General features: G+C 45.9%; 1 protein-coding gene across 3 annotated transcripts in view; it reads left to right on the forward strand.

The window, feature by feature from the left end:
- The window catches only part of IQGAP1 (IQ motif containing GTPase activating protein 1), a 190,814-nt gene that overhangs the window by 63,238 nt on the left and 103,428 nt on the right, over positions 1-24,148 (forward strand). For all 3 annotated transcript variants that reach the window (XM_084817840.1, XM_084817841.1, XM_084817842.1), the window contains one exon: positions 20,684-20,847. In XM_084817840.1, the coding sequence (XP_084673966.1) occupies positions 20,684-20,847 (164 nt within the window). The remainder of the gene's footprint in view (positions 1-20,683; positions 20,848-24,148) is intronic.

Here is a 24,148-nt window from a genome sequence, read left to right on the forward strand (position 1 = left end):
AGTACCCCACTTGTTACCTCTCCCCAGTTGGAGAAGCACTCTTTGAGTCCGATTCTGTAGCCAACTGTGGATCCACCGGATTGTTGTTTCATCTAGCCCACTTTGAGCTAGTTTGCTCATCAGGATATCATGGGGTACTTTTTGGAAAGCTTTGCTGAAGTCGAGGTAGTTTATGTCTACAGCATTCCCATGGTCCACAAGGGAGGTGAGTTGATCAAAAAATGAAATCAGATTCGTCTGGCAGGTTTTGTTCTTGACAAATCCATGTTGGCATTGAGAAATCACGGCATTGTTGTCAAGGTGCTTCCAGATGGATTGCTTTATCATCTGCTCCAGAATTTTCCCAGGGATTGATGTCAGACTGACTGGTCTGTAGCTCCCAGGTACCTCCTTTTTACCCTTTTTGAAGATAGGGACAACATTAGCCCTCCTCCAGTCATCTGGCACTTCCCCCGTCCTCCATGATTTCTCAAAGAGAATAGACAGCGGTTCTGAGAGTTCTTCTGCCAGTTCCTTTATGACTCTAGGATGCAGTTCATCTGGCCCTGGAGATTTGAACTCATTCAAAGTAATTAGGTGTTCCTTGACCATATGCCTATCGCTCTCAAGCTGCAATCCTGCCCCTTCAGCCTGTACTTCGCCTTTGCCAGGGGGGTCAGAGACCCTGTTTTGGGAGAAGACTGAGCCAAAGTAGGAATTGAGCACCTCTGCCTTTTCTTGCTCATCTGTTATCCTTTTGTCATCCTTATTTAATAGCTGAACCACCATTTCTTTCCTCTGTCTTTTGTTATGCACGTAGCTGAAGAAAGCCTTTTTGTTGCTTTCAGCATCCCTTGCTAACCTCAGCTCATTCTCAGCTTTAGCCTTCCTGATGCCATCCCTGCAATTCTGTGCTATCTGCCTGTACTCTTCCTTTGTTACTTGGCCTTCTTTCCACTTCCCGTATGTGTCCTTTTTTGTTTTCAGGTCATCTCTAAGCTTTTTGTGAAGCCACATTGGCTTCTTCTGTTGTCTTCCACCTTTTCTTCTTGTTGGAATTGTTTGTAATTGTGCCTTGAGAATTTCCTTTTTTAAAAGCTCCCACCCATCTTGGACTCCTTTTCTCACTAGTATCGCTTGCCATGGGGCTTTCCTGATCATTGTTCTGAGTTTATGAAAATCAGCTTTCCTAAAATCCAGGGTACGCGTTTGACTACACTCGGCTTTTGCTTCCCTTAGAACCAAGAACTCAAGTACAAAATGGTCGCTTTCCCCTAGAGTTCTTGTAACTGCTATTTTATCCTCTAAGTCATCTCTGTTGGTTAGGATCAAGTCAAGGATAGCTGATCCTCTAGTTCCTTGCTCTACTTTCTGTAGGAGGAAGTTATCCACCACACAAGTCAGGAATTTCCTGGAGGGGCCATGTTTTGCAGAATTTGTCTCCCAACAAATATCAGGGCAGTTGAAGTCCCCCATTACTACTACATCATGCTTCCTTAAAACATTGGCTATTTGCTTTTCAAAAGTTTCATCCTTGTCTTCTCCTTGATTGGGTGGCCGGTAGTAGACTCCAACCACTAGGTTCCTTTTATTCTTTGCTCCATTTATTTTGATCCAGATGCTCTTGATGGGGCTACCAAGGTCATCCTCTTGTATTTCTGTGCAGAGATATGTATTTTTCACATACAGTGCAACCCCACCTCCCTTTCTGTTCCTCCTGTTCTTTTTGAACAAGTTATATCCTTCAATTGCTGTATTCCAGTCATGAGAGTCATCCCACCAAGTCTCAGTTACACCTATCAAGTCATAATTTCCCCCCGTATGAAGAGTTCAAGTTCGTTCTGTTTGTTTCCCATGCTCTGGGCATTAGTATATAGACATTGAAGACCATGTGCTTCATAGTCTGGCTTTTTTCCTACATGTTTGTGAAGACTATTATCGGGTGCTGTTAGAGCTGTTCTCTCCGTTGCAGTGCATGCGCCTACGTCCACTGTTAGCCCCAACATTACATCTCCCTTCCCCGTAGGATTCAGTTTAAAGCCCTCCTGATGAAGTTCTTCATGCTGTGGCCAAACACATTTTCCCATCCTTTGTGAGGTGCAACCCTCGGCAACAGCCCATCTTCCAGGAAATATAGCCCATGGTCCCAGAATCCAAATCTCTCGCGTCGGCATCACCTTCATAGCCAGTCATTCACCCGGAGTATTTTTCTTTCCCTTTCTAGCCCTCTTCTAACGACTGGAAGGATGGATGAGAAAACTATCTGGGCCTCAAAGTTCTTGAGTTTCCTTCCCACTTTGCTCTTATTTACTTCCTTTGTCCAGGAGCCAGACTTGTTTAATGCTTACTATTTTGTAAATGTTCCTGGGATAATTCTCAAATCTTAGCTAGGTGGAAAAGCAGTGCAGCTGTGGACATGCTGGGTTCACTTAGGCAGTGGTCAAAAACATGCTTACACTGGAGTAATTCCATTGGTTTCAAGGATACCATTCCCGGTCAAATGGGCTATGGACTGCAGTCAAGGGCAGGGTCAAGTCTTCTAGTGTTTAGATGGGCGAAGGGAGGGTGTTGTGCCCTGAACCAAGACAAGAAGCAATTGGCTTTGGTAGAGGTGATGTGAGCATCTGCTGTGTCGGAAGGGAGTAGACTGCCTGCTTGTCTGCTCTTGAGCAGCCTGTCGGTTCCTGCATCCCCACTCCTGGACTTGTCCTTGACAGGAGGCCACTGATGGCGTCTCAATGCAATTCTGTGCCATAGGAACATAGGAAGCTGCCTTACACTGAGTAAGACCATTGATTTATATCACTCAGTATAGTCAACACTGATTAGCTGTGGCTCTCCAGGGTTTCAAGCAGAATCTTTTCCAATCCGACCTGGAGATGCCTGGGATTGAACCTGGGACTTTCTGCTTGTAAAGCGGGTGCTCAACTACTGAGCTGTGGTCAAAGCCTTGGTCCATCTAGCCCAGTATTGTTGACGCTGGCAGCAGCTCTCCGGGGTTTCAGGGAGTTTTTCCAGCCCTTCCTCAAGACGCTTGGGATTGAGCCTGGGTCCTTTGGCGCGCGCAGCATGTGCTCTGCCACCGAGCCAGAGCTCTCTCCTGTGGCCAGGGCCCCTCCTTCCTGTGGCCAGGGCCCCTCCTTCCCATTATAGCCACAGTGGAACAGAAATGGGTGGCAAGAGCTGAGTGAGGTGTGGCTTCTTGTCTCCTGCTGCCTGGGAGTTAGTCTTGTCCCACCGATTTAAACAGGCGGCTGCATCTGCAGTACCTGGCCTGTTTGTCTGCTCCATTATATTTCTTCAGATCCTTCTCTGGGTTTAGGGAAGTTCAGATCAGATTGCTGCCTTATCTATAAAGCCATCAGATCAACAGGAAATAATAGGCTGAAAATGACAGGGCGCAACACAAGCATTTTTAAGCACCAGTTTTGGCAGAAATATTAAATAAATAGATAATGAGCATTGTGCAGTAATAGGGAAGACACTGTGTGTGTGTGTGTGTGGCTAAAATATTCACCTACCTCTCATTGTACCGTGAGGCTTTCCTGCCTGCTTGACCTCCATTATTGAGGGATTTGAATGGTGAAATTGTCTTCCTTGAGGATATAGCAATTCTTCTTAGTGGCAGAATAATAAGGTTTCCTTCCACCATTTGAAACTGTTCACCTTTGGGCATCTGGGAACATAAGCAGAAGCAAAAGAGGCCTCTTTAAAGGGATTTGGTTCTTCCTTCAGTACACATCCCTTCTGTTCAGTAGATGTGCGCTGCTGTAGGAAGAACAATAACAAATCAAGGACTTGCCTCTATGGGCTCTTACAGTGTCTGCAAATTAAATTGGTTTCTTTTGAGGTCATATTAGACAACAAGAAAGGTGGATTAAAGGCTGGTTTGGTACGTTCTATAGCATCCGCTCTGACTGCCAGAATTATACTTCTTCCACCCAATGAGCCAAAAGCAGTAGTGATGTTGTTTGAAATAGGTTATTCAAAATTTCTGATTTTACACACACATACACCACCACAGAAAGTCAAGAAAGAAAATGTGGGCGATTGGGATGAATTGGAAGAGTATGTTTTGGAACTGGAAAATCTATATCCCTCTGCCTGTGTTTTAGTAGCAGGAGATCTTAACACTTGGATAGGTGAAAATGTATATTCAGTCTGTACTTCCCAAGTACTGGTGTCTGGGGAAAAGGATGGATCAGGAAATGTATGGCATTAGTGATAGGAACTCTAAGGATAAATTTATTGATTTAAATAAATTAGTCTAATCCAATTTAAGCGAAAGGCAGGTTTGCTGATCTTAAATGGATCTATCAAGGGGGATAAATTTGGAGAATATACCTAAAATGCACATATGGGAAGCAGTGTGATAGATCATGTAATTATCTCTGGGGCTATGAGGTACAATGTCAAGAACTTTTAAGACTGGGTCAAATTATCTTAGTTCTCCAGAGCCTCACGGAAGGCATTCCTTAACCTCGGGATGGTGCTTCCCTCTGGAGCTTGTAGGCAGAGCCAAAAGTTGCTTCTTCACGGAGAGGAGCCACCCTACCATCCCAGACCGGCTCTGCCTTCAGAGCTAAATGGTTGAGCCGAGCTGGAGCTCTTAAAAGCTCAGCTCTAGTTGCTTTTCTTAGAGTTTTGTCCTTTTGTGTTTGTTTGGTTGTTTTTCTCTCTTCTTCCGCCCCGCGCCCCCAGCACGTCCTAGCAGGGACCACGGGGGGTGGGGTGCTTACTACAGACGGTGGGGGAGTGACCTCTGCTAGGAGAGGACCGCTTTCTCAGACCACACAGCATCCTCTCTGACGATCTCTTTGACTCTGGCATACCAGTGGAGACCAGGAGGGACAGGCAGCATCAGCAGCCAGCAGATCGGTCTGTGCCACCTCTGGAAAAGCTGCAGAGGCCTCTCACCTCCCCTGCCAGGCCCAGTGTACCAGCTGAGGCCTAAGGCAGCGCTTTTTCTGGTGGCAACCAGCCAGCTGCACTTCATAGCTCTTCCACCTTTTCTCACACAAAATGGATGGAAGGCGCGCAGGTCTTTCTCTTTCACTGAAAATGGCAGGAACGAGAGAAAGGGACCACAGCAGCTCAGAGGCCTTTTATGGCCTAGAGGAGGGGCCTCCCAAAGACTCCAGTGGCTTGGCGACAAACAGGGGTGCGCGCCAGACGTATGGAGGGGTGAGTGCTGTTCCTGTTCCCCATATGCCTGACCTTTCTGGGGAAGGTGCTTTAGCACAGTTTACCTCCTGGGTCCAGGGCCTTGTAACACAGCAGATAAGCCAGGCCTTGCCAAACCATGGAGCAGTGCTTCACAGAGGCATTCCCGTTCCTCTTCTCTCTCTACCCACAAAAAGAAAAAGGGTAAGAAGGGCAAAAAGGAAGGCAAACCCAGCAGCCAGTCCAAGCACAAGCCCAGTAAGGACCATAGAAGTGGGGACGGTGCCTCGTCTCGATCCTCTTGCTCCTCAGAAGGGGGTCCTTCCTCAGCCTCTCCTTCCAGGCACTCTGCAAGTCCCCTCCCTTCACTCTGCTCCTCCATTTCAGGAAGTGACAGGGGTAAAGGAAAAAAGAGGAAGCATGCAGCCAGGCCCTCTGTTCAGAGTCAAAGAGATACTTGCTGCAGATTGACTCACCCTTTGAGGCTAGTGAGAAGGAAACTGGTGAACTTTCAGAAGAGGAGGAGGTGGAGTCCCAGTCCTGCCAAGGCCAACTTTTTCAGCCTGATCTTTCCCCCATTTTACTAGCTAAGGCTTCCCGCAAACTTCAGCTAACAGAAGAAGCCCACAAACCTGATGAGGCAACTAGAGATCAGGCCCAAGATGGGGACAAGGCTGCTTTCCCCCAAGAACTGGCCGCCCCAGTCTCTGTTCCTTTTCCCAACTCTTTCTGTAAAGTCTGGAAATCAGAGTGGACCAATCCTGCCAAGATAAAAGCCCATCTCCAGGCTGGTAAACAACTTTATACCCTGCCAAGTAAGATTATAGAACTTCTAAAAGTACCAGTAGTTGATGCCCCCATGGCTGCCCTCTCTTCCTTGGCAGTTATCCCGGCAGATGGGGAAACTGGCCCTAGGGATCAATGAATAAGAGGTGGATGCAGCTTTACATAAGAACTTTGAAGCATCAGTGGCAGCCTTCAGAGCTTCTGCCACCAATTCATTCTTGTCAAGAGCTGTCTTCAAGTGGGCAGAAGACCTAGCAGTTGATGATTCTACTCCCAAACCAATAAAAGATAGCTTTAGGAAAATCGCTCATGCAGTGTCACTATTGGCAGACTCAGCCCTTGATGCCCTGCAACTCAACACCAGGACTTTGGCTAACAACACCCTTGCCAGGAGAAACATCTGGCTGCACAGCTGGAATCACTCCAGGCTCTCAGTCCCACCTGGTGAATTTCATCTTCAAAGGCACCAACCCGTTTGGCAGTCCCTTGGAGAAAGTGTTAGTCAAGACCACGGACAAAAAGAAAGCCCTCCCTACCTCAAAGAAGGAAGACAGATGAAACACACAGTCTTTTCCCTTTCGGAACAGTAAGTTTTCCCTCAAAGGCTGCCCAACGGAGGGATCCAAATCCAGATGGATGCGCTTCAATGAAAGGTCTACTAAAAGGAACTCTGTTGGATCCTCAACCTATTCATCAGGCAAAGACCCGAAGAAACACCAGTCGGCCTGACATCAGAGGAGCCCTGAGTGGCTTCCAGATCGGGGGATGCCAGCTTCACTTCGCTCAGGCATGGAGACATACCACAACGGACCATTGGGTGAAGGAGACAGTGACCAAGGACTATATGCCCTGAAGCTCGTTTCCCCATCCAGTTGTGGCGTCCCCCAATCTTGGGATTCTTTAAAACATCAGAATTTCCTGAGTGCTACAGATCATCTCCTATCAGGCAGGACCATAGAATCTGTTCCAGACAAGGACATCCACTGTGGGGTTTACTCCATCTTTTTCTTGGTTCCCAAGAAAAGTCAGGACACCAGGGCCATTTTAGATCTCAAGTGGCTGAACAAGCAGATGGTTCCTAGTATCGCTCTCCCTCTCGGAAGTGTACCTTCATGTGCTGATCAGGCAAGCCCATCAACGTTTTTAAAAGTTTTGCTACAACAACAGGCACTACCAGTATTGGGCCCCCCGCTCGGATTGCCCTCAGCACCCAGAGTGTGTGCAGTGATACTTGTGGCTCTGGTGGCACATCGTACGAAGGGAGTGTCTGCATCCGTACCTGGACGATGTTCTCATCAGGTCACCCTCAGAAAGCAAGAATCTGCAGGACATTCAGACAACCCTAAAAGGTCCACAGGAACATGGGTTTGTGGTCAATCTGGAGAAGAGTCACCTTGCTCCTACCCAACAGTTGATCCACCTGGGGTTGATACTGAATACGGCAGCATTCAACATTTCACTCACAGAGGAAAGATGTCACAAGATCCGGCAGCTTGTCTCCCTAGTCAAGGACGACAGACGTGATGCTACTGACGCAGCTTCTGCACATGCTGGTGTCATGCCAAGAACTAGTTTCCCTGGACTTGTCTACACATGAGACCTCTTTGGACTCTTCTCCTTCCTCTTCAGGAGCATATAGTCACCCAAACACACATCGAGGTGAAGATTCCAAGCTCACTCAAGAGGGAACTTTGCTGGTGGCTGGAACCAATGAGACTCAAATGGGGCCAATCCATGGCACTCCCAGTGAGGAAGACCATCACAACAGACACCAGCCTCTTTGGTTGGGGGGCCCATCTGGATCACAAGGTTGCACAAGGACCTGGTCAGGAAATGCTGTCCTGGGCAGAAACACATCTAAAATCTATACAGGCAGAACATCTAGCAGGGGTATACAATCTAAGAGCGGATTGGCTCAGTCACACATCCATACAGGAGTCGGAGTGGCAGCTCAACTCTCACGTGTTTCTTCAGGTGAAATACCAGTTTGGGAGCCCACTGGTGAATCTGTTTGCCACCAGGGAGAATCCTGAACTACCACGCCTCCTCTCCATGTTTCACTGTCCCACAGCAGAAGGGGAAAATGCATTGGAATGTCCATGGCCAGGTGGTCTCCTATATGCTTTCCCACCCTTTCCAATCCTACCCAAGGTGATCCAGAAAATCAGACAATCTTCAGCGGAAGTTATGCTCATTGCAGCTCATTGGCCAAGAAGGCATTCGTTCCCAGAACTTATCGAACTGTCTCAACAGAATCCATGGAGGCTGCCTGTTTAAAGGGATCTACCGCTACAGGAGCCAATAGTGCACCCTTGTCCAGAGCTCTTCCGACTGACAGCTTGGAGGCTGAGGGGCAATGGTGAGAACAGTTGGGGTACTCACCAGACATTTTGCAGACACTCTCATCCAGATTGCCATCGACAAACAAGGTTCACAACACAACTTGGAGAACCTTCCTCAGTAGGTGTGGGGCTAGTGGTCAGACGCCTTCTTCAGGAGGGGTCACAGAGGCCTTTGTCAAGGGCTCCTTGGAGGGCTCTCTCAGTCTAATCCAGTAGCCAAGTCCAGACGCAGACAAAGGGATTCTTTTCAAAGCTTTATTCTTCTTTTACAACTTACAACTCTGCAGGTAGCAACTAGATCTGAGCAGCAGCATCCCTATGCCTTAAGTTGGAACAGTTGGTCCCCGTTTGAAAAGCAATTACTGGCAGACCCCTGAATATAAGGACTAGGGAGAATCCCTCCCCTTTTCCCTTGGATCCTCTGGGCGCAACCGTTCCTTGAGCGCCAACCGGGCGCTACGCCTCCTTTCCGCGCTCTCCATTTGGCGCCGCTCTCTGCGTCTGCGCCGCGCATCCAACCAGTCTGCTATCGGTGCTGGGTCACTCCCTGGACTGCTTTCTAATCTAGGAATGTGGGTGGGAGGAATCTCTGTCAGCTGCGGGCCCTGGGAAAAAGGGGCGCGCTCCTCTCCCAGGAGCGACTGCTCTTCCTCCGCGTCAGAACTACTCTGGGATTCTATGGGCTCAGTGTCCACCCTGACAGCCTTATGGTTTCTTCAGGCAGGTTTGAGTACTAACACTCTGAAGCGCCCAGTGGCGGCTCCGAATAGCGTGCGAGGGTGTGGCAGCAGGGGTCTCTTTCATGTCATCCCCACATTAAGAGATTCCTTGCGGGGCTGCCTCTGAGTACTCCGGCCGCGCACCGTTTTCCCACAGGGCGTCTCAGCTGGGTGCTCACACTGCTCATGCGGAAGCCTTCTGGACCCGCGGCATCTTGTTCTTTGAGACTTCTCACTCCCAAGACGGTGGTTTTAGTCGTAGTTACCTCAGCCTGCAGGATTTCTGAATTGGGGGCCTTGTCGGCAGATCCACAATTATGCATTTTCCATGAAGGTAAGGTGGTGTTGAGAACTGACCCTTCTTTCCTCCTGAAGGTTAATTCTTTGTTTCACAGGACTCAAGAGAATTCTCTCCCATCTTTCTGTCCCAAGCCGGTTCACTCTCAGGAAAGACTGGCGTAGACTGGATGTAAGGCAGGCATTATGTTTTGATTTGGACAGAACAGCTGCCATTAGGAGATCAGTCTCTCTTCATCTCCTTCAGGCTTGGATTTTGGGACAAAAGGCCACAATCTCACGCTGGCTGAAGGAAGCCATCAGGGTAGCTTACCAGGCATTGGATAAACAACCCCCAGGAGGGATAACGGCCCACTCCTTAAGGGGGGTGGCGGCTTCTGCAGCATTCAAAGGGGATTTTCCCATAATTGACATCTGCAAAGCACCCACTGGGGCATCTGTACATACATTTACCAAGCATTATAAAATTGATGCTGCTGCCTATGCAGATGCAGCCTTTCGACATAAGGTACTGCAGAAGGTCCTGGTGGCTTAGGGCGCTAGTCCCTATTGTCCCACCCTGAGGGTTATGTACTGCTCTGCTAAGTGCCGAGGTTAAAGAATGCCCTCCGTGAGGCTCTGGAGAAAACAGAAATTTGTTTCTTACTGTGAATTTCTGTTCTCAGAAGCTCACGGAGGGCATTCCATCCACCCAATATAGGGAGTAGTGTAGTTTTCAGCGGGAGGGAGCTGTTGCCGCTGCTGCCGCACATATGTGGGAGGTAGGCAGGGATTCCTGGGTTCATTCCTTCCTGTCCAAATTGTTTTCTGTGACAACTTAGCCTGGTAGTTAAGCAGGTGTTGATCCTTTTAATCTCTGTTTTCACACCAGTTCCGGGCATAGTTCTGTTATTTGTCTATTTGCAATGTGGGGTTGAAGGATTGCTTGCTCTGCCAGTCTGAGATGGCAGGGCAGAGCAGGGCAGGGAGGGCGGCTCCTCCCCCGAAGAAGCAACGTTTGGCTCTGCCTACAAGCTCCAGAGGGAGGTGCCATCCCGAGGTTAAGGAATGCCCTCTGTGAGGCTCTGGAGAACAGAGATTCACGGTAAGAAACAAATTCTTGTTTTATCAGCCCTTAATTATTGAACTGGACTCCTTTTTTGGTCCAGCCTGGACATCAGTGCAAGCACTGAGGTCAATTGAATGTTTAAATAGGAGACACCTATTTAACCATCAAGCTGAATAAAAACGTGTGTGAGGTACTGACTGCGTCGGAGTTTAGGGAATTAAAAGCTAATATAGCAGCTAATCCATTTAATAAGTTGCCTTGTATGATAAATTAGTTCTGATAATGTAGGTCCTTGTATTAACAGAAGCAGGGCAGTGGAGAAAGAATACTGGTGTTAGACAGAATTATTGGTATGATGAGGAATGTACTCTTAAGAAGTAGTTTTATTTTATTTATTTATTTCATTTCATTTCATTCCTACACCGTCCAATAGCTGAAGCTCTCTGGGTGGTTCACAAAAATTAAAAGCATTATACTCAGTCTAGGAAAGCTGAGGGTACTGCCAGTTATTAACTTTCAGCTAAAAAAAGTGTATAAAGCCCTGATTCTAAAAAAGAAGAAAGTGATGGAGAAGGAAATTTGGCCCCAGTTGATAGAAGCTTAGCGTCAATAGGAATTTGGCTCTGGTATATGGTATTAGTGGCTTTGTGAGGAATGAGTGGAATTAATGATTGTTGTACATCAGCAACAGTATGTGGGCGTCACTTCTACTCTGTTTTTAATGCTATAACCAAGGGGGAAAGGGGGATATTATTAGAACAGGAAACCGAGGATCTGCCATCATAGGAACCTGCAGTGGACCTAGAAGTAATAAATCTTATTAAGGATTTGAAAGTGGGGAAGGCCCCAGGGCCCGACTTTATACTGTTGGAGCTGCTGAAGCAGAGTGAGTGGTGGGAGGGATCTCAGGTATCCTTATTTTCCCATATAGATCAATCAGGCATAATTCCACTAAGTTGGACTGAAACAATAATCATTCCAATTTATAAGGAAGGTAGTAAGATAGAATCAGCAAACTATTGCCCTATAAGCCTTTATCTGTAATAGGGAAGTTGCACGCTATGTGTCTGGAGGTCAGATTAAGGGACTGGGTTGAGGAGAGGAATGTTATGGGTGCAGAGCAGGTGGGCTTTAAAAGGGGCTGTTCCACTCTGGATCACGGTTTGGTGGGGAAATATTCAATGCCTCTAAAAGGGAAATTATATACTGTGGATGTTGGATTCTGGGACCACGGGCTATACTTCCTGGAAGATGGGCTGTTGGCTAGGGACGGGTTGCACCTCACAAAGGATGGGAAGAATGTGTTTGGCCACAGCATGAAGAACTTCATCAGGAGGGCTTTAAACTGAATCCTACGGGGAAGGGAGATGTAATGTTGGGGCTAACAGTGGACGTAGGCGCATGCACTGCAACGGAGAGAACAGCTCTGATAGCGCCCAATAATAGTCTTCAGACACATGTAGGAAGAAAGCCAGACTATGAAGCACATGGTCTCCAATGTCTATATGCTAATGCCCAGAGTATGGGAAACAAACAGAACGAACTTGAACTCTTCATACAAGAGGGAAATTATGACTTGATAGGTGTAACTGAGACTTGGTGGGATGACTCTCATGACTGGAATACAGCAATTGAAGGATATAACTTGTTCAAAAAGAACGGGAGGAACAGAAAGGGAGGTGGGGTTGCACTGTATGTGAAAAATACATATCGCTGCACAGAAATACAGGAGGAGGAGCTTGGTAGCCCCATCGAGAGCATCTGGGTTAAAATAAATGGAGCAAAGAATAAAAGGAACCTGGTGGTCGGAGTCTACTACCGGCCACCCAATCAAGGAGAAGACAAGGATGAAACTTTTGGAAAGCAAATAGCCAATGTTTTAAGGAAGCATGATGTAGTAGTAATGGGGGACTTCAACTGCCCTGATATTTGTTGGGAGACAAATTCTGCAAAACATGGCCCCCCAGAGATTCCTGACTTGTGTGGTGGATAACTTCCTCCTACAGAAAGTAGAGGAAGGAACTAGAGGATCGGCTATCCTTGACTTGATCCTAACCAACAGAGATGACTTCGTGGATCAAGTAGCAGTTACAGGAACTCTAGGGGAAAGCGACCATTTTGTACTTGAGTTCTTGGTTCTAAGGGAAGCAAAAGCCGAGTGTAGTCAAACGCGTACCCTGGATTTTAGGAAAGCTGATTTTCATAAACTCGGAACAATGATCAGTAAGGTCCCATGGCAAGCGACGCTAACGAGAAAAGGAGCCCAAGATGGGTGGGAGCTTTTAAAAAAGGAAATTCTCAAGGCACAATTACAAACAATTCCAACAAGAAGAAAAGGTGGAAGACAACAGAAGAAGCCAATGTGGCTTCACAAAAAGCTTAGGGATGACCTGAAAGCAAAAAAGGACACATATAGGAAGTGGAAAGAAGGCCAAGTAACAAAGGAAGAGTACAGGCAGATAGCAAAGAATTGCAGGGATGGCGTTAGGAAGGCTAAAGCTGAGAATGAGCTGAGGTTAGCAAGGGATGCTAAAAACAACAAAAAGGCTTTCTTCAGCTACGTGCATAGTAAAAGACAGAGGAAAGAAATGATGGTTCAGCTATTAAATAAGGATGGCAAAACGATAACAGATGACAAAGAAAAGGCAGAGGTGCTCAATTCCTACTTTGGCTCAGTCTTCTCCCAAAAGAGGGTCTCTGACCCCCCTGGCAAAGGCGAAGTACAGGCTGAAGGGGCAGGATTGCATCTTGAGATCGACAGGCATATGCTCAAGGAACACCTAATTACTTTGAATGAGTTCAAATCTCAAGGTTCAGATGAATTGCATCCTCGAGTAATAAAGGAACTGGCAGAAGAACTCTCAGAACCACTGTCTATTCTCTTTGAGAAATCATGGAGGACGGGGGAAGTGCCAGATGACTGGAGGAGGGCTAATGTTGTCCCTATCTTCAAAATGGGTAAAAAGGAGGTACCTGGGAGCTACAGACCAGTCAGTCTGACATCAATCCCTGGGAAAATTCTGGAGCAGATGATAAAGGAATCCATCTGGAAGCACCTTGACAGCAATGCCGTGATTACTCGAAGCCAACATGGATTTGTCAAAAACAAGTCCTGCCAGACAAATCTGATCTCATTTTTGGATCAAGTAACCTCCCTTGTAGACCGTGGGAATGCTGTGGACATCATATACCTCGACTTCAGCAAAGCTTTCGACAAAGTGCCCCATGATATCCTGATGAGCAAACTAGCTCAAAGTGGGCTAGATGAAACAACGGTGGATCCACAGTTGGCTACAGAATCGGACTCAAAGAGTGCTTATCAATGGGACCTTCTCAAACTGGGGAGAGGTAACGAGTGGGGTACTGCAGGGCTCAGTCCTGGGCCCAGTGCCCTTCAACGTTTGTATTAATGACTTGGAGGAGGAGGTGCAGGGAATGCTGATCAAATTTGCAGATGACACAAAACTGAGCGGGATAGCTAATACTTTGGAAAACAGAAACAAAATTCAAAGTGATCTGGATAGACTGGAGCACTGGGCAGAAAACAACAGAATGACATTTAATAGGGATCAATGCCAAGTTCTGTACCTAGGAAAAAGAAACCAAATGCACAGTTACAAGATGGGGGATACGTGGCTCAACCACACTACAAGCAAGAAGGATCTTGGAATTGTTGTCGATCACAAGCTGAATATGAGCCAACAATGTGATGTGGCTGCAAAAAAGGCCAATGCTCTTTTGGGCTGCATTCATAGAAGCATCGCTTCCAAATCCCGGGAAGTACTAGTTCCCCTCTACTCAGCACTGGTTAGGCCTCATCTGGAGTACTGTGTCCAGTTCTGGGCACCGCACTTTAAGAAGGATGCAGATAAGCTGGAGAGGGTTCAGAGGAGGGCAACAAAGATGATCAGGGGACTGGAAACAAAGCCCTATGAAGAGAGACTGAAAGAACTGGGCCTGTTTAGCCTTGAGAAGAGAAGACTGAGGGGAGATATGATAGCACTCTTCAAGTCCTTGAAAGGTTGTCACAGAGAAGAAGGCCAGGATCTCTTCTCGATCATCCCAGAGTGCAGGACACGGAATAATGGGCTCAAGTGACAGGAAGCCAGATTCCAGCTGAACATCAGGAAAAACTTCCTGACTGTAAGAGCAATATGACAATGGAACCAATTACCTGGGGAGGCGGTGGGCTCTCCCACACTGGAGGCGTTCAAGAGAAGGCTGGACAGCCATCTGTCAGGGATGCTCTGACTTGGATTCCTGCATTGAGCAGGGGGTTGGACTCGATGGCCTTGTAGGCCCCTTCCAACCCTACTGTTCTATGATTCTATGGATCTTTATCTGACGATAAATTATCAAAAGACTAAGGTCTTAGTGTTCTAAAAATTATAATTAGAATATAGTTGGTCAGTGTATTGCGCAAGTGAGCTGTTATAATTACCCAGGCATCGCCTTTCAAGCATCTCTTCGTTGGACAAGACAAAGAGATCTCTCAATACAAAAATGACCTATCTAATACATGGACTTAACGTAGGTTAATTTGGGGGCTAGAATTATAATATTGTGTTTTTATCATTTCAGAGCAGATAAGGCTAAAGTAGCTTTTTTTGGCTGTTAAATTCTTTCTGGGCTTATGGAAAACAATTGTAAAGCAGATATTTTTCTGCTTTATCTTTTTAGTTTGTTATTTAAAATTGTTAAAATATTGTAAAAATATTTCGAGGGCTCAATCCTATGGCCGCTAGCCCACACTCCGAGGTCGGTTCCTGGAGAACCACCTCCCCTCCCCCGCCACCTCATAGGATCCTCCCCGGGCTCTGCACTCGGAAGAGCAGTGCGGAGCAAGGCAAAAGGGGGCATTCCTGGGGGCGGGGCATAGAGTTTGCAAGTGCCAGTATGGCACTTCCTATGTGTTGTCCAGCCTCCCCACCCCTGCGCTCTGACATCCTGCGGCTAGATGGCTGAAATTGGCCATTTAGCTGCAAATGCAAGGTGGTTGGAGCGTGGAGGAGACGATCTCCTCCACACTCCTCCCGCCCTGCATTGGATAGGCGCTCGCCTCTGAGTTCGGAGGTGGCCGTCTATCCGCATAGGATTGCTCCCTTAGTGGCTTTTTTATTTTAAGCATCTCTTTTTATTATTATTATTATCATCATCAGTTAGGGGCTTTTATTTATTATTCCTCTATAAAGGAAACATCCTATTCTAGGTTTCCCGTTTTGACTCCATACCCTGGTGTAGTTTAGCTGGGTTTTTAATATGTGTAAGAAAAAGTGTTTTATGTCTGCTGAAGAGATGGTGGATCCCTCCTTGCCTGTGGCAAAGCAAAGTAAACTAGAGAGCTTTTTTATTGATCTGAACAATTGCTGAAATCTGAAATCTTATACCATCCCTTCTCAAAACAAGTATGAAATTCTTGCACAAGACTCTAATCAACCAAAATCTATTGGCTCCAATCATAAGATAAATGTAGCTACCTGTAGAGTTTTACCACCAAAGAAGGACAATCAAGCAAACCTATCTTAGAACAGTATAATTCTATCTTACAGGTAGTAAATCTAACTCAGGTACAATTAGATGCAGTTTTAACCAGACTGGATAAATTAGTGTCTATGGTAACTTCTTTAGATATTAGAGAAGACAAACAAGTTCAGGCATGTGATCCTGATTTTAAGATATTGAGATATGATGGGATTAAACCTCTGACAGAGGGAGAGGGTATTACTGATGAGCTGATTCTCCAACCTAACAATATATTTTTGTCTGTTTAACCCTGTAAGGGTTTTCTACCCTACTGGGGATGTGTTTCAATGGCCAAACCAAATTCAGCATCTTTACTTTTTGTACATTTCAGTGAGATTGATAGCCTATAAATTGAAACAATTATGGGGAGCTTCCATCTCCCAAAGTTTATTCTGACATTTTCCTCTCGCAAGAGACCTCTGTTAATAAGAACTAAGGCATAGTGTGAGGAGACGAGGGTAATCCCTTCACAATACTTTATCAATAAACAGATAAGAGTACTTTCTCCTAAATTTAATACTGAAATGTCTCATCGTAGGGAAAAATCAAGAAAGGTAGAGATGGATTTGATTGATTGGGATTATGGGACCTGGTCCCAGGTCTGAGCTGGAGTGTAGTAATATGGGAAGCCAGAAAGATGTAAGGACTCAGCTCTGCAAGTTTACTATACCGAATAGGAACAGAAGATAAATCTACTTCCTTTTTTTATTCTGATGAAGAGGCATTAATTGGATCATATTTAAATTTCTACCCGAACAGCAGAACTATATTGTGAAAAGGCTCTCTGACTTGAAGGAAGGACTTCAAGGACTTTCTGTAAAATTTAAATCACCACCTCAGCCTAAAGCTGATTTTCTACCTGAGTTCCATGAAGGCTGTCCTGTTGCTTTAGTCCCTCTTTGCAAAATAAATGAATCCAAATCAAACGGCAATTTCACTGATGCCCCAAAACAACTTGATTTATCATATGATTTCAAAACATCATTTTTAAATCATTTTTTTGTTGTGAGTTTTAACAAAACAAAACAGACAAACCAAAAACATTACAAAACCAAAACAAAACATAACAACATGTTCTAAAATCCTCAGATTCAAATATTACAATATTTGGGGCGAGGGGAGGGGGAGAAAGAATAGGTTATACGTAAACCTCAATAAAAACAGACCAGATATCCGTGTATAAGTCCATCTGAAAGTTACGCCTATATACCGCTCTTTCAAATGTTGCCAGCGTTGTTAAGTCTTCAGTCCATTGCATTATAGGCAGTGAGCTTTTATTGGTCCAGTATCGTAGTATGTCTTTTAGCAATCAAAAGGGCGCGAAAACTCCATTTATGCTGACCATATGTTACATTCCAAAAAGCACGTAAGTAATTTCAGAGAACATTTACATCAGTAAATATTAAAGATTAAAGATAAACAAAATTTATCCATATAATATATCTGTTATTTTTTTTGGTTTTGTTATGTTTTTTGTTTGTTTTGTTTTGTTAAAACTCACAATAAAAATTGATTAAAAAATGATTTCAAAACATCATGTCTAAGCTCATCAGTTCCCAGAAATAACTTTATAAATCAATATCTAGAACCATCAGAACAGGGATCACCAGCAATCCCCCCCCCCCAAGTTCCTTCTCTTCAACATAGAGAGTCCTTAGCTTGTCCTTCAGCTACGAATGGCTGCGAGTTCTATGACCAAGCTGGGTTACTTGATGATTTGAATCAGCATCATCGATTCCATGACAGAGCCTCTACTTTAAATTGTTTATCCTGGAACGTTGCTGGATGGAAGGGGAAAGCTAAAGATAAGGAGTTTTTGGATTTTCTTTCACTCTTTAATGCAATAATGTTGTAGGCAACTTGGACAAATGACATTTTCTTAAATCGTTTCTCTGCTTTTTTTGTGATGGCCACCTCTTGCCAGTCGTGAGGATGTTTGTGTGCTGCCTTTGTTGCTTGGTCTCCACCTCACTCCAGGCTGAGATTATAACTTTACCCACTCGTGATCCCTTGGCCCATATAAATAAAAACATATAAACAGACAGCATAGGAAGGGGCCTACAAGGCCATCGAGTCCAACCCCCTGCTCAATGCAGGAAGCCTGATTCCCAGGTGGTCTCCCATCCAAGTACTAACCAGGGCTGACCCTGCTTAGCTTCTGAGATCAGACGAGATCAGGCACATCCAGCCCTTTGCACACACAGACAACATATATCTAAAAAACATTTTTAAACAAATTTAAACATTGTGAGGAAGTGGGTAGCCCTGTTTGTGCTTAGAATTAACTGACACAGGTTTCACTGCAGCTGTTCGTGCTTTGGGGCTACCCTGAAGGCTTACATCTGACCATCCTTCATAAAACAACTGGACTTCAGCTGCTTCCACTCACACATTGAGGCTGTGACTTGTAGAAGAGGGAATCATCATTGGCCCAGAACAGCAGGTCCTCAAAGAACTTAGGGAAATTTGGTCTGAAGGAAGAGCTGTTTTATACAGTTGGGAAAGGCATTGGGATTGGCCAAAGTAATAGGTTATAAACTGATGTCCTTACTCCCATTTTGTGTCTGCTAGGAGCAGGCATGAGAGTTGGGTAGCTGGGTTGGAAGGGAAAGGTAAGCGTTCCCCTTGAATGCAAACTGGAAGGATGGGGATGGGACTGAGTGGGCTGAGGTCTCTTTCATCTGAGAGGGGAGCACAGGCAAAGGGAGGGCATTTCCTGCCTGTGTGCTCACCCTCCTATCTGCATTTGGGGGGGTGAGTGGGATTGTGCGTCGTCTCCAACCCTTTGTTTTTGTGTGTTGGGTATGGTGCTTGTCCTCTGTTTCTGTCTGCTTGTTTGTTGGGGGTGGGTGGGTGGGAAATGCAGCGGAATTTCCTGCACATTCACTCATCTGCCCATGTTGCTTTACCTCTAGGCTTTTGTGTTCGGGGTGGTGGTGATGAGGGGGCATTTCCCATTCTCCCCCATGGCCACCTGCCTTGTGTTTGCTGTGGCACTCTGGATGTTGTTTGGTGCATGTGGAGAGCATGTGCAAAATTAAGGATTTTGCCACATGCTAGCTCACATGCCTGCACTGTTTTTGTTCGTTGTGCATGCTAGATTTCTGGGCTTGCTGGCTGCCCCACCCAACCTCTTTTGTTTGTTTTTTGCAGTGCGTGGTGGTGGATGCTTTTTATGGGGGAGGGGGGAAGCCAGAGCCTTTCCCTGCTTGCTTTCGCACTCGACTCCTTTCTGACCTGACACACACATACACCACGGTGGCAATTTTGTGAGTAGCCACACACCCCATGGTGTCCATTTTGTCACTGGTGTCCATGGTGCTTTGTTAGGATGCCAAATGCACCCACAGGCTGAAAAGGTTGGGGACCCCTGCTTTAAGCAATCTCAGCTGTTATTTGAAAAGTGATGTTTTATTCTTGTTTGTAAATAATTCTGTTCATTTTGAAAGGTTCTCTCTAGTGGTGGTGTCAGTCCCATACCTATCCTGTAGGAATCAGGCCACTGAGTTTCTTTTCAGTAGAAAGGGTTTATTCTAGTGGAAGCAGTTAAAGATTTTATAACAGAGCAGTTAGGTCTATTTGGGAACTTCATTAAAAACTGTGGCAGTGAGTTCCATAAACCCAAGCCACAAAGTTAATTTTTTTAAAAAAGAAACATAGGTGGGATAACCCACATGCTGTTTTATTGCATTTGGTGGCAGCAGTGGGTAACCTACACTGGTTCTTTCACATGTGGATTTTGTATTAGAACTACATTAATTGACTGCTACAGCATCTAACCAGAACAAGCCCAGAAACATGGGAGTCTGTTATGGAGTCTCTGAAGAACAAAACCCAAACTGTCAAGAATACATTTCCTTCCATATTATGATATGGTGAATCTACTCACATGTTGGGAAACTGAGCATGACTTGGAGCACCCCTAAATGTCTGTCAGTAAGAGATACATTAGAGCAAGAATTTTAATAAGGAATGGAAGTAACTATGCTGGGAATCTTACAAGGATTAAAAAAAAATAATTTCCCCCCTTGGCTTCATTGTTTCCCGAAATTTTACATTTCTACCCTTTAAAAGTCCTATTACATACTTGTTAGAAATTTTTGGGGGGAGTAAAGCTGGGTAGCAATATATAAACACCTTGTCTTAAATATTTTATTCATCATTCTAAAAGAAAATATTTCATAATCTAAAGCTGCTCAGTTTTTCAGGAAAAAAAATGGTCCTTGGAAAAATAAATATATTTTCCTGAATTTTTCTGGTGTTTTTTTTCCAAGCCTTCACATTTCTATGTGTATGTATATTTCATTTTCTATTAATCCTTCTATTAGTTGAGCTATTCTATTTTACGTATCTTGATTTATCCCTGTTCTATTATTTGTTTTAACAACTGTCTTATGCACCAATATGTGGAAAGATCTATGGACGAAATAAACACTTTTGGTTGAATGTCGGTGAATCCACCCTGGCTGTCCCTGAGCAGTCAAGACAGGTTGCTAGAAGGAATTCTGGAGCAGGCAGTGCCTCTTTCTGGGACTGTGAATACCAAAGTCTTTGCAAGATCCTTTCATTCTGAGGAGACCCCTGGATGCCCTGAAGTTTCCCTCAGCCCTATCAGTAAACTTGGGATAAGGCCAGGGATAGTCCTTTCCTTCTTTGAAGAGGTGGCAAGAACATGAAAGCCTCAACTGCTTGGCTGATGAAACAAAATTACCATAATGGGTGGACCATTTGGGAGTAAAAGGGCTGTCATTGCTTGTCATCTTGCCAGATTGTGTCTCCCTGTGCTAACTAGATGCATTTTTTTCATTATGTCATGTTTGTTCCAGGGATCTTAGCAATTGGACTCATCAATGAGGCTTTGGATGAAGGCGATTCCAAAAAGACCCTGCAGGCACTGCAGATTCCTGCAGCAAAACTGGAGGGGGTGACTCCCGAAGTAGCACAGCATTACCAAGATGTGCTGCTCCGTACAAAGAGAGAGAAAGCTCAGGTAAGTTGGATGGCTGCAGCCTGTACCAACCCAGGTGGAAGCAGAGCTTGGTTCCCATGGTTTTAAGGCTTGAGCATTTAGATGTGGAATCCATAATGTCAGTCGTGACAACCTGGGTCGCCTCTCAGAGCTGGGAAGCAGGTGGCAGGAAGGGTGGGAGGCCTCCATCGTCTGCCCCACCTGGTTGCTCTGTTCTGCTTGGTGCATCTCCACAATCAGGGAAAGCCTCTTGCTGCTCAAGACCAGGCTTCCTCACACAGTCTAAGCAGCTTCCCTTGTGCAGAAGTCCCTGTGGTGAGGGGCTCATTCTTCAAATGTGAGATCCAGTACTTGCCAATCATTGCAGAGCTGTGCACGCTGAAGGAATTGCATGTGGCCTGCAATATTGGCCCTGGCAACTTCTGAGGTGGTTATGATCCTAAGAATCCAGTTTCAGCACCTACAGGACGAAGGCTGTTGAACAAACAGGAGTGCTTCTTCAAAGAAGGCAATATTTGGGATCCCATGGTTTTTCTCTGTGGTACGGCTGGCCATCTTTCTTGAAAAGCCTTCCCTCTTTTCAGGTAGATTCATTAGGTTAGCTGCAGCTCTATAATAGTGGAGGTCCATTATCTCGCAGGGGTCAGCCTTCTCGCTGGTAAGTTCCCTTCAGGGCTGCCTTCTGAAGAGTTGTCCCATGGGTGCTGTGCCTGTTCCACTCCCAGCTGGCTCTGGTAGCCTTCCACTGTTATGACATCCCTTGAAAGTGAGAAGAGACATGCCATTGGGAGCTCCTCTGGTTGTGTTCCCAGCAAAGGGGCCCCACCACAGTGTTTAATCTCTCTCAGCTCTACCCTCCAGGGCTCTCTGTTCAGCTGCAGGCAAGGCCCGGGGGACGGGGAGGTGGAGTGGCAGTGGTCTATCGGGATTCGATCCCCCTGACCAGGTGCCCTGTCCCACAGTCTGCGGAGTTCGAATGTGTGTATTTGAAGGTGATGCCCGGGACAGAATAGGGATTCTGTTGGTGTGCTGTCCACCCCGCTGCTCAACAGTCTCCCTTCCTGAGCTAGCCGGGGTAGTCTCAGGGTTTGTTGTGCTGGGGAATTTGAACCTCGTTTTCTGTGGTGGATGGGGTGATAGAGATCTGAGAGTGGAGCAACTCTCTATAGTTCTGTTGTCATGGACAGATCACTACCTGGTGGGGTTTAGACTTGCTGGTGCTTGGAACCTCTGCAGGGGTGGAGGGCCGATTAAGAGAGTCCGCCCCAGGAGGAGGATGGATCCAAATGGTTTCCTGACAGCTCTTGGGGATTTTCCTGTTGCCTCGGCAGGTGATTCTGTCGAAGCCCTGGCCGATCTCTGGAATGGAGAAATGACCAGGGCCGTGGACACAGTTGCTCCTGAGCATCCTCTCTCACGAAGCGGAGCCACACCAGCACCCTGATTTTCTAGGGAGCTGGCGGTGATGAAATGTGTGAGAAGACTATGGAAGTATGGGACTGTATTTCTGGATTCAGCCCTGAGCCAGTATGCCCAGGTTTCAGCTGTGGCCAGGAGTGCATTTGCTCAGTTAAAACGAGTGCGCCAGCTGCGCCCGTTCCTTGAGATGTCTGACTTGGCCACAGTGACACATGCCTTAGTTACATCCCGTTTGGATTACTGTAGCGCATTCTGCGTGGGGCTGCCTCTGAAGAATGTTCGGAAACTTCAGCTGGTTCAAAGAGCTGCTGCCAGACTGTTGACTGGGGCTGGCTACAGGGAGCATACTACTCCCCTGCAAAAACAGCTCCACTGGCTCCCAGTCTATTTCCAGGCACAATTCAAAGTGCTGTTCATGACCTATAAAGCCCTATACGGCTTGGGTCCAGCTTATCTGAAAGATGGTATTCTCCCCTATGAGTGTGCTTGTGCCCTGAGATCTTCAGGGGAGGTCCCACCTCCATCACAGGCTCGCCTGGTGGGGACGTGGGGGAGGGCCTTCTCAGTGGCTTCCCCAAGGCTCTGAAACTCCCTTCCCAGGGAGGCGAGAGTGGCACCCTCCTTGGTATGTTTCTACAGGCAGGCAAAACATTTTTTGTTCCGGCAGGCCTTTGGGGATAGATAGTCTGGACCTGTGAGAATATGATGGATTGGTACCATTGTTTATATTGTTGTTGTCTTTTAAAATTCTCATATTATTATTAATAATAATTTTAATATTATTGGTTATTTAATTATATTTTTAACTTTTGTATTTTTCTATTTATATGTTTTAACTGTACAAGTTTTTAATGTTATAAAGCTGCCTTGAATACTTTCCCAGTATTGGGGAAAAGGCGGGATATAAATAAATATAATTCTGGAGCAGATGATAAAGCAATCCATCTGGGAGCACCTTGAAAACAATGCCGTGATTACTCGAAGCCAACATGGATTTGTCAAAAACAAGTCCTGCCAGACAAATCTGATCTCATTTTTTTGATCAAGTAACCTCCCTTGTAGACCGTGGGAATGCTGTGGACATCATATACCCCGACTTCAGCAAAGCTTCCGACAAAGTGCCCCATGATATCCTGATGAGCAAACTAGCTCAAAGTGGGCTAGATGAAACAACGGTGGATCCACAGTTGGCTACAGAATCGGACTCAAAGAGTGCTTCTCAATGGGACCTTCTCAAACTGGGGAGAGGTGAAGAGTGGGGTACCGCAGGGCTCAGTCCTGGGCCCAGTGCTCTTCCACATTTTTATGAATGACTTGGAGGAGGAGGTGCAGGGAATGCTGATCAAATTTGCAGATGACACAAAACTGAGCGGGATAGCTAATACTTTGGAAGACAGAAACAAAATGCAAAGTGATCTGGATAGACTGGAGTGCTGGGCAGAAAACAACAGAATGACATTTAATAGGGATCAGTGCCAAGTTCTGCACCTAGGAAAAAGAAACCAAATGCACAGTTACAAGATGGGGGATACGTGGCTCAACCACACTACAAGCGAGAAGGATCTTGGAATGGTTGTCGATCACAAGCTGAATATGAGCCAACAATGGGATGTGGCTGCAAAAAAGGCCAATGCTCTTTTGGGCTGCATTCAAAGAAGCATACCTTTCAAATCCCGGGCAGTACTAGTTCCCCTCTACTCGGCATTGGTTAGGCCTCATCTGGAGTACTGTGTCCAGTTCTGGGCACCGCACTTTAAGAAGAATGCAGACAAACTGGAGAGGGTTCAGAGGAGGGCAACAAAGATGATCAGGGTACTGGAAACAAAGCCCTATGAAGACAGACTGAAAGAACTGGGCATGTTTAGCCTTGAGAAGAGAAGACTGAGGGGAGATAGGAGAGCCC

The sequence above is a fragment of the Heloderma suspectum genome, chromosome 11 (assembly GCF_057233095.1).
Source record: "Heloderma suspectum isolate Gila_16-S chromosome 11, 16-S_ref, whole genome shotgun sequence".
Taxonomy (NCBI): Eukaryota; Metazoa; Chordata; class Lepidosauria; order Squamata; family Helodermatidae; genus Heloderma; species Heloderma suspectum.